General features: G+C 46.4%; 1 protein-coding gene across 2 annotated transcripts; it reads right to left on the bottom strand.

The window, feature by feature from the left end:
* Positions 1 to 1,420: 1,420 nt before the first annotated feature.
* LOC134911313 (general transcription factor II-I repeat domain-containing protein 2A-like) lies at positions 1,421 to 3,840 on the bottom strand. Of its 2 annotated transcripts, none has more exons than XM_063919579.1 (2): positions 3,617 to 3,840; positions 1,421 to 3,510 (listed from the first exon to the last, which is right to left on the bottom strand). In XM_063919579.1, the coding sequence occupies exon 2, from the start codon at positions 2,698 to 2,700 to the stop codon at positions 1,501 to 1,503; it is 1,200 nt and encodes a 399-aa protein (XP_063775649.1). In that variant the 5' UTR covers positions 2,701 to 3,510; positions 3,617 to 3,840; the 3' UTR covers positions 1,421 to 1,500. The 2 variants fall into 2 exon arrangements, with proteins under 2 accessions (XP_063775649.1, XP_063775648.1); XM_063919578.1 differs by having other exon boundaries at positions 1,421 to 3,505.
* Positions 3,841 to 10,643: the final 6,803 nt, after the last annotated feature.

Here is a 10,643-nt window from a genome sequence, read left to right as displayed (position 1 = left end):
GTTTCATCTTTCCACATAAACCATCTATTGTGGTGCCAGTAGTTACTGACACGTTCACTGAGTCAAAGTCTCTAGATGTGGTTAGAGCTTTGAAGGTTTATGTCACTAGAACAGCTAGGATACAGAAAACAGAGGCTCTGTTTTTCCTGTATGCTCCCAACAAGATTGGGTGTTCTGCTTCCAAGCAGACTATTTCGCGCTGGGTCAGAGGTACGATTCAGCATGCACATTCTACGGCTGGATTGCCGTTACCTACGTTGGTAAAGGCCCATTCTACTAGGAAGGTGGGCTCCTCCTGGGCGGCTGCCCGGGGGGTCTCGGCATTACAACTTTGCCGAGCAGCTACTTGGTCAGGGTCAAACACATTTGCTAAGTTCTACAAGTTTGACACCTTGGCCGATGAAGACCTCAAGTTCAGTCTGTCGGTGCTGCAGGGTCATCCACACTCTCCCGTCCGTACTGGAGCTTTGGTATAAACCCCATGGTCATGAAGTGGACCCCAGCATCCTCTAGGACAGTGTTTCCCAACCGCGGTCCTCAAGGCACACTAACAGTCCTGGTTTTAGTGATATCCAGGCGTGAACACAGGTGACTTAATTAGTACCTCAGTTATTTTGATTTAACCATCTGTGCTGAAGCCTGGATATCACTAAAACCTGCACTGTTGGTGTGCCTTGAGGACCGCGGTTGGGAATGCCTGCTCTAGGATGTATGAGAAAACAGGATTTTAATACCTACCGGTAAATCCTTTTCTTCTAGTCCATAGAGGATGCTGGGCGCCCGTCCCAGTGAGTACTTTACCTGCAGTTTTGTTTATTAGAGTTACACATGTTGTGTTTTATTAGTTTCAGAATGTTTGCTGTAATTGGTTCATGCCTGTTGGCGTGTGTTATGTTGGATGCCATGTTGTGCGGCATGGTTGAGGTGTGAGCTGGTATGTATCTCACCATTAGTATTAAAGTAAATCCTTTCCTTGAAATGTCCATCTCCCTGGGTACAGTTCTTATAACGGAGATCTGGAGGAGAGGCATAGAGGGAGGAGCCAGTTTACACCCATTGAAAAGTCTTAAGAGTGCCCATGGCTCCTGCGGAACCATCTATACCCCATGGTCATGAAGTGGACCCCAGCATCCTCTACGGACTAGGAGAAAAGGATTTACCGGTAGGTATCAAAATCCTGTTTTTCTCCCATTATAAAAAGCAGCAAATTATATATTTTGATAAGATTCAACTGGTAATCAGAAGTTTAAGAATATTCTGTAAATATTTATGTACATTTATGAATTGTGGTGTAGGTCAAAGAGGAAAATATGTAAAAGAGTCTAAAAGTAATAAACAGTTTACCTTAAAACAAAAACAATCATTACATCCCTGTTTCATTTTATTTTTAACTTATTAATCTTCACAAATACTAAAGAGGTGTTTTGCGATATGTTAAAGATAAGCAACTGATCAACTTTAGACAAAAAGCAATAAATGCTTTTGATGTTATCAGTTTGGTTACTTGTTTAGTGAGAAAAATCCAGTCTGTCTTGGGCTTGAACAAGTGCACTGAAACCTGGCTGAATGTCTGAGGTGGCTATGCGAAGGACAGCTGAGAGAGAGATGATCATCAGTGATAGAGGATCTGTGTCTGGATTTGTTGAACTTCATCACTGAGAATGTCTGTTCACATATGTAGGTAGATCCAAAGAGGACTAGAATCCTCAGAGCATGTCTCCTCATGTGTGGAAAGTTCTCCTCTTTGAGTGAAGAGTAAAACTCAAGCAGTGGGACTGACCTAAAGTGCACTGCCAGAAGTGTCTCAGACTGCAAGTCAATGAGTTCCATATGAACATCACTGGGTGCATTATCCACACTGCAGGTGAAGGGAGAAGAAACCAGGTTCATTTCACTCTCAACTGTTTTGAAGTCTTGAAATCGCCTTGAAAACTCACCATGCAGTGCTTCTAACATGGATGAGTACCTGTGGAGGTGATCAGCTGATGGTGTGGCTTCCTTTAGTGTTGGCATGTGAGTGAGAATATTGTCCCCCATTTGGCTTGAGAGAAGCTGCAACTTTCTCATGAAAGCCTTCACTGAGCTGTACATTTCATGCACAAAAAGGCCCTTGCATTGCAGTTTGACATTCACTTCATTCATCTGAGCAGTCACATCTACAGCAAAACCAAGGTCTACCAGCCAGTCTGCATCTGAAAGCTGAGGGATGTCATTTCCCTTCTTCACACAGAACTCCAAGATCTCCTCTCTCAGGTCCCAGAAAACTTTCAGCACTTTTCCCAGGCTGAGCCACCTGGCAGCTGTGTGGTAGCTGATGTCACAATGTTCAGTCTCATTTTCCTCCAAAAGTGCAACAAACTGTCTGTGATTCAGTGTTCTTGCTCTGATGAAGTTAACTGTTTTAGTTACAACGTCAACAACATGGTTCATTTTTAATACTGACTTACACAACACTTCCTGATGTATAATACAATGCAAAAATGTTAATTTCTGCTCAAGGTTCATTTCTGTCACTTTATCATGCATTCTCTTCAAAAGTCCAACATTTTTCCCCGTCAGATTTGGACAACCATCTGTTGTCACACCTACAAGTTTGTCCCATTTCAGTCCCAACTTGTCCAAACATGCATTTACCTCCGTTAAGAAATCACTCCCTGTTGTTGTCCCTTTCATTGACTGCATGGCTGCCAGCTCCTCCATTATTTTGAAGTCTGCAGTGATCCCAAGTAAGAAGATGAGTAGCTGGGCAGTGTCACGTACATCGCAGCTCTCGTCCAGAGCCAGGGTAAAACAGTCAAGGTTAACCGCTCTGTTCTTCAGCTGAAACTCCAGATTTCCCGCAATGTCCTCAACCTTTCTCGTTACAGTGCGCCGGGAGAGGGGGATGTTCTCAAATGCACTCTTTTTCTCTGGGCATATTAGCGCAGCAGAGTCCACCAAACACTCCTTAATAAACTCTCCATCAGAAAACTGTTTACTTTTTCTAGCTATTTTATGAGATATGACATAACTTGTCTTGGCAGCTGTATCTCTGGATTGCTAAGTTTTGTAAAAAGCGTTCGTTGAGTTTGCAGCTTGGATGGCAAAACCTCCGACTCCTTTGCGCGCTCTTGGTCAGATAATTTCTTATATTTATCCTCGTGTTTGGTCATGTAGTGGCGATTCAGATTGTAATCCTTAAACACAGCGATTTGTGTACCACAAACTAAGCACACGGCTTTACCTTTGACTTCTGTAAGTAAATATTTAGCAGTCCATGTCTTGTTGAAAACGCGGCATTCAGAATCAACTTTTCTTTTTTTAATGTGAGCCCACATTTTTGGGGGGCTAGGAGCAATAGTTTTGGTGTGGGGGATGAGGCCCTCAATACCTATGGAATGTTTAAGCACTTGTGGAGTAATAGTACTGGTGGATTGTATAATAATAGTAAGTATATGTCAAGTGTGGTAATCAGTGGTTGAAGAGGGGTTGAGAGGGACTGACAGAAGAGGCTTGACCCATAGAACTGTACTTGATACCGTGAGGAGAGAAAAAAACAGAAACACAACAGTTTCTGTAGTGTAGGCAGAATGGGCAGCAAATTAATAGGGCCTATTTAATAGGCGGTATCACTCACGTTTTGGCAGATTTAGGCAGTGTGTCTCAAGGTAGGAGCTGAGGACGTGACAGCTGCAGGACTTCCAGGCGGCGAGGTCCGCTGGGCGGCTGGAACTGGGTGGTAGCATCGGGGATATCTCCGCTTCCTGTCTGGGGTGGCCTCAGATCCTGATCCTCAGGCTGGCTTGATCTGCTCACGTCGTGGGCGGGTGAAAAGCACAATACCCCACACACGCATTAATGATAAATCTAATATTGGGATATAATAAAATATAGATATTCAAAACATATCCATGGTGCAGGGAGCCTGGGGTCGGAGAGCCGTGGCTGCCGTGTGTGTGAGATTAAGAGGGGGGGAGCCGTGTGACTGGAATAAATACGCGGGCCAGACAGGGATTGCCAAAAGGGCCGTATGTGGCCCGCGGGCCGTACATTGCCCAGGTCTGGTCTGTAGTATAAGCTGTATCTAACATATTTAACTAATGTAAATAAAATAAGTGGTCAGGAAAAGGTTAAACATCCCATAATAAATAAATACACAAACATACTGTAATAGGACCAGCACTGAATTTTCTAAGCACACATTCTCCCACCATCCTGTCTCTTCTTCCTGGCAGCTACTCTCTAGTCCAGTGCAGTGATTGAGGGCTCAGATCCATACACACAGCAAACTTGGTAGAAGAAGCTGCTACCTCTGGGCATGTGCAGCAACTCCAATCTGTCCCTTACACTGCATGTTGTGGCAGCAGCTCTAGTAATCATATTATATACCATTGCTGTCACAATTTGTGCTGGCCAAGAGGAGGAGGGTTTCTGGGCAACCGGACCCCCCCCCCCCCCCCCCATTCACCCCCCAGCGTTTGCCTAAGTTACTTACTGAACCACTCTGGTACTAGGGATCTAACCTTCACAAGAGAATATTGCACCTTACAATAAATGCACTCTGCAACCAAAGACATTAGTGGTATAGCCTCCTGTACTGCATCAAACACCTTTCTAATGGTAGGTTAGTTCTTCCTAGAGTATTGTGAGATTTTTAAATGAGATCTTATCCAACAAGCGATGGTAACTTAAATATGGAAGTATGCATCACATCACACCATGACCGTGTACGTACTTATTATCAAGGATCCCTGGTATCTTTTATTCCCTATCAACAATGTCATGAACCCCTCTGATACCAGTATAATTATTAAGCCCTATCAACATAAACATGAAATACATCCGTCAGAATGATCACTTATTTCTCCTTCAGCATAATTATTACCTCTCAGACTTTAATTACTTATCTTTAATGTGGGGTTTCAGCATATATTGTAGCCCTGGTGGCCTCCTGTGGGTCACACACAAGTACAGAAAGTATCAGAAGGAATAATACACAGCCACAGCAAATGCTGACACAACCTGTTGCTCATGAATAGTTGGAGTGTGTTGAACTAGAACCATGTCTAATGACATGGGCATTTGCTAAAATACCCAGTCTCATTTCACAAGACATGCCTAGATGTGAGTGCCTATGTGCAACTAAAATTCATGCTTTTAGTTTTATGCAGCATGAAAGAACATTGTTGGCATACTAGTTAGCATTAAACCTCTACCGGCCTATTGTCTGCAAACGTCCAAGCACTCTCACACATTCCACCTACAAAATAAATGACACTGACCACCAGATTGCAAAAAAAAAACAATTAGGTGCGCTCCTATTAAATATATTTAAAGAGCATGGTGGCCAGGTAAGGGACAGACTATTTAAGTAATGCAATGTATGTGTAAAACAAACCACCTAGGAGGAGGACCCAAGCGCCAGCCCGACCTCCTGTGCAACTCAAAAACATAACATCTGGCCTACTGCCGCCACCTTTTTGGGACAACTGCAGGTAGGGTGGTGGCCAACTGCCTACGCCACACTGCCCCAACTTGAAGTGCCTGTAAATGTACCGCCCCATTGGGATAGGGTAGCCTGCCTGAACCAGCAGTGCACTCCATGGGCAATCTCACCAATCCTCCATTGACAGCCACAAAGCACCTCAGGGCACAGTAAGTTCGGTCACAAAAACGACCCTTAGGCTGTCCCACCGACAGACCGCCACACAGCTATCGGGATGGGAGGGAGGTTCAATGTCTCTCGGCGAAGAGGCTTTAGAATCAGTTAGTCCCCTTAACCAATGGGAGACCCACCTGTTACCTCTTCACTTTGAAACCTGATAGGTCCACTGCCTCATAGAGATGAGCGCCGGAAATTTTTCGGGTTTTGTGTTTTGGTTTTGGGTTCGGTTCCGCGGCCGTGTTTTGGGTTCGACCGCGTTTTGGCAAAACCTCACCGAATTTTTTTTGTCGGATTCGGGTGTGTTTTGGATTCGGGTGTTTTTGTCAAAAAACCCTAAAAAACAGCTTAAATCATAGAATTTGGGGGTAATTTTGATCCCAAAGTATTATTAACCTCAAAAAACATAATTTACACTCATTTTCAGCCTATTCTGAACACATCACACCTCACAATATTATTTTTAGTCCTAAAATTTGCACCGAGGTCGCTGTGTGAGTAAGATAAGCGACCCTAGTGGCCGACACAAACACCGGGCCCATCTAGGAGTGGCACTGCAGTGTCACGCAGGATGTCCCTTCCAAAAAACCCTCCCCAAACAGCACATGACGCAAAGAAAAAAAGAGGCGCAATGAGGTAGCTGTGTGAGTAAGATTAGCGACCCTAGTGGCCGACACAAACACCGGGCCCATCTAGGAGTGGCACTGCAGTGTCACGCAGGATGTCCCTTCCAAAAAACCCTCCCCAAACAGCACATGACGCAAAGAAAAAAAGAGGCGCAATGAGGTAGCTGACTGTGTGAGAAAGATAAGCGACCCTAGTGGCCGACACAAACACCGGGCCCATCTAGGAGTGGCACTGCAGTGTCACGCAGGATGTCCCTTCCAAAAAACCCTCCCCAAACAGCACACGACGCAAAGAAAAAAAGAGGCGCAATGAGGTAGCTGTGTGAGAAAGATAAGCGACCCTAGTGGCCGACACAAACACCGGGCCCATCTAGGAGTGGCACTGCAGTGTCACGCAGGATGTCCCTTCCAAAAAACCCTCCCCAAACAGCACATGACGCAAAGAAAAAAAGAGGCGCAATGAGGTAGCTGTGTGAGTAAGATTAGCGACCCTAGTGGCCGACACAAACACCGGGCCCATCTAGGAGTGGCACTGCAGTGTCACGCAGGATGGCCCTTCCAAAAAACCCTCCCCAAACAGCACATGACGCAAAGAAAAAAAGAGGCGCAATGAGGTAGCTGACTGTGTGAGTAAGATTAGCGACCCTAGTGGCCGACACAAACACCGGGCACATCTAGGAGTGGCACTGCAGTGTCACGCAGGATGTCCCTTCCAAAAAACCCTCCCCAAACAGCACATGACGCAAAGAAAAAAAGAGGCGCAATGAGGTAGCTGTGTGAGTAAGATTAGCGACCCTAGTGGCCGACACAAACACCGGGCCCATCTAGGAGTGGCACTGCAGTGTCACGCAGGATGTCCCTTCCAAAAAACCCTCCCCAATCAGCACATGATGCAAAGAAAAAGAAAAGAAAAAAGAGGTGCAAGATGGAATTATCCTTGGGCCCTCCCACCCACCCTTATGTTGTATAAACAAAACAGGACATGCACACTTTAACCAACCCATCATTTCAGTGACAGGGTCTGCCACACGACTGTGACTGATATGACGGGTTGGTTTGGACCCCCCCCAAAAAAGAAGCAATTAATCTCTCCTTGCACAAACTGGCTCTACAGAGGCAAGATGTCCACCTCATCTTCACCCTCCGATATATCACCGTGTACATCCCCCTCCTCACAGATTATCAATTCGTCCCCACTGGAATCCACCATCTCAGCTCCCTGTGTACTTTGTGGAGGCAATTGCTGCTGGTCAATGTCTCCGCGGAGGAATTGATTATAATTCATTTTAATGAACATCATCTTCTCCACATTTTCTGGATGTAACCTCGTACGCCGATTGCTGACAAGGTGAGCGGCGGCACTAAACACTCTTTCGGAGTACACACTTGTGGGAGGGCAACTTAGGTAGAATAAAGCCAGTTTGTGCAAGGGCCTCCAAATTGCCTCTTTTTCCTGCCAGTATAAGTACGGACTGTGTGACGTGCCTACTTGGATGCGGTCACTCATATAATCCTCCACCATTCTATCAATGTTGAGAGAATCATATGCAGTGACAGTAGACGACATGTCCGTAATCGTTGTCAGGTCCTTCAGTCCGGACCAGATGTCAGCATCAGCAGTCGCTCCAGACTGCCCTGCATCACCGCCAGCGGGTGGGCTCGGAATTCTGAGCCTTTTCCTCGCACCCCCAGTTGCGGGAGAATGTGAAGGAGGAGATGTTGACAGGTCGCGTTCCGCTTGACTTGACAATTTTGTCACCAGCAGGTCTTTCAACCCCAGCAGACCTGTGTCTGCCGGAAAGAGAGATCCAAGGTAGGCTTTAAATCTAGGATCGAGCACGGTGGCCAAAATGTAGTGCTCTGATTTCAACAGATTGACCACCCGTGAATCCTTGTTAAGCGAATTAAGGGCTGCATCCACAAGTCCCACATGCCTAGCGGAATCGCTCCGTGTTAGCTCCTTCTTCAATGCCTCCAGCTTCTTCTGCAAAAGCCTGATGAGGGGAATGACCTGACTCAGGCTGGCAGTGTCTGAACTGACTTCACGTGTGGCAAGTTCAAAGGGCATCAGAACCTTGCACAACGTTGAAATCATTCTCCACTGCACTTGAGACAGGTGCATTCCATCTCCTATATCGTGCTCAATTGTATAGGCTTGAATGGCCTTTTGCTGCTCCTCCAACCTCTGAAGCATATAGAGGGTTGAATTCCACCTCGTTACCACTTCTTGCTTCAGATGATGGCAGGGCAGGTTCAGTAGTTTTTGGTGGTGCTCCAGTCTTCTGTACGTGGTGCCTGTACGCCGAAAGTGTCCCGCAATTTTTCTGGCCACCGACAGCATCTCTTGCACGCCCCTGTCGTTTTTTAAAAAATTCTGCACCACCAAATTCAAGGTATGTGCAAAACATGGGACGTGCTGGAATTTGCCCATATTTAATGCACACACAATATTGCTGGCGTTGTCCGATGCCACAAATCCACAGGAGAGTCCAATTGGGGTAAGCCATTCCGCGATGATCTTCCTCAGTTGCCGTAAGAGGTTTTCAGCTGTGTGCGTATTCTGGAAAGCGGTGATACAAAGCGTAGCCTGCCTAGGAAAGAATTGGCGTTTGCGAGATGCTGCTACTGGTGCCGCCGCTGCTGTTCTTGCGGCGGGAGTCCATACATCTACCCAGTGGGCTGTCACAGTCATATAGTCCTGACCCTGCCCTGCTCCACTTGTCCACATGTCCGTGGTTAAGTGGACATTGGGTACAACTGCATTTTTTAGGACACTGGTGAGTCTTTTTCTGACGTCCGTGTACATTCTCGGTATCGCCTGCCTAGAGAAGTGGAACCTAGATGGTATTTGGTAACGGGGGCACACTGCCTCAATAAATTGTCTAGTTCCCTGTGAACTAACGGCGGATACCGGACGCACGTCTAACACCAACATAGTTGTCAAGGACTCAGTTATCCGCTTTGCAGTAGGATGACTGCTGTGATATTTCATCTTCCTCGCAAAGGACTGTTGAACAGTCAATTGCTTACTGGAAGTAGTACAAGTGGGCTTACGACTTCCCCTCTGGGATGACCATCGACTCCCAGCGGCAACAACAGCAGCGCCAGCAGCAGTAGGCGTTACACGCAAGGATGCATCGGAGGAATCCCAGGCAGGAGAGGACTCGTCAGACTTGCCAGTGACATGGCCTGCAGGACTATTGGCATTCCTGGGGAAGGAGGAAATTGACACTGAGGGAGTTGGTGGGGTGGTTTGCGTGAGCTTGGTTACAAGAGGAAGGGATTTACTGGTCAGTGGACTGCTTCCGCTGTCACCCAAAGTTTTTGAACTTGTCACTGACTTATTATGAATGCGCTGCAGGTGACGTATAAGGGAGGATGTTCCGAGGTGGTTAACGTCCTTACCCCTACTTATTACAGCTTGACAAAGGGAACACACGGCTTGACACCTGTTGTCCGCATTTCTGGTGAAATACCTCCACACCGAAGAGCTGATTTTTTTGGTATTTTCACCTGGCATGTCAACGGCCATATTCCTCCCACGGACAACAGGTGTCTCCCCGGGTGCCTGACTTAAACAAACCACCTCACCATCAGAATCCTCCTGGTCAATTTCCTCCCCAGCGCCAGCAACACCCATATCCTCCTCATCCTGGTGTACTTCAACACTGACATCTTCAATCTGACTATCAGGAACTGGACTGCGGGTGCTCCTTCCAGCACTTGCAGGGGGCATGCAAATAGTGGAAGGCGCATGCTCTTCACGTCCAGTGTTGGGAAGGTCAGGCATCGCAAACGACACAATTGGACTCTCCTTGTGGATTTGGGATTTCAAAGAACGCACAGTTCTTTGCGGTGCTTTTGCCAGCTTGAGTCTTTTCAGTTTTCTAGCGAGAGGCTGAGTGCTTCCATCCTCATGTGAAGCTGAACCACTAGCCATGAACATAGGCCAGGGCCTCAGCCGTTCCTTGCCACTCCGTGTGGTAAATGGCATATTGGCAAGTTTACGCTTCTCCTCCGACAATTTTATTTTAGGTTTTGGAGTCCTTTTTTTTCTGATATTTGGTGTTTTGGATTTGACATGCTCTGTACTATGACATTGGGCATCGGCCTTGGCAGACGACGTTGCTGGCATTTCATCGTCTCGGCCATGACTAGTGGCAGCAGCTTCAGCACGAGGTGGAAGTGGATCTTGATCTTTCCCTAATTTTGGAACCTCAACTTTTTTGTTCTCCATATTTTATAGGCAGAACTAAAAGGCACCTCAGGTAAACAATGGAGATGGATGGATTGGATACTAGTATACAATTATGGACGGACTGCCACGGTTAGGTGGTATAAAAAAACCACGGTTAGGTGGTATATATTATAATAAT

This window comes from Pseudophryne corroboree, chromosome 4 (genome assembly GCF_028390025.1).
Source record: "Pseudophryne corroboree isolate aPseCor3 chromosome 4, aPseCor3.hap2, whole genome shotgun sequence".
Taxonomy (NCBI): Eukaryota; Metazoa; Chordata; class Amphibia; order Anura; family Myobatrachidae; genus Pseudophryne; species Pseudophryne corroboree.
Note: the sequence above shows the minus strand (reverse complement) of the source record. Positions and strands in the feature narration are given on the sequence as shown.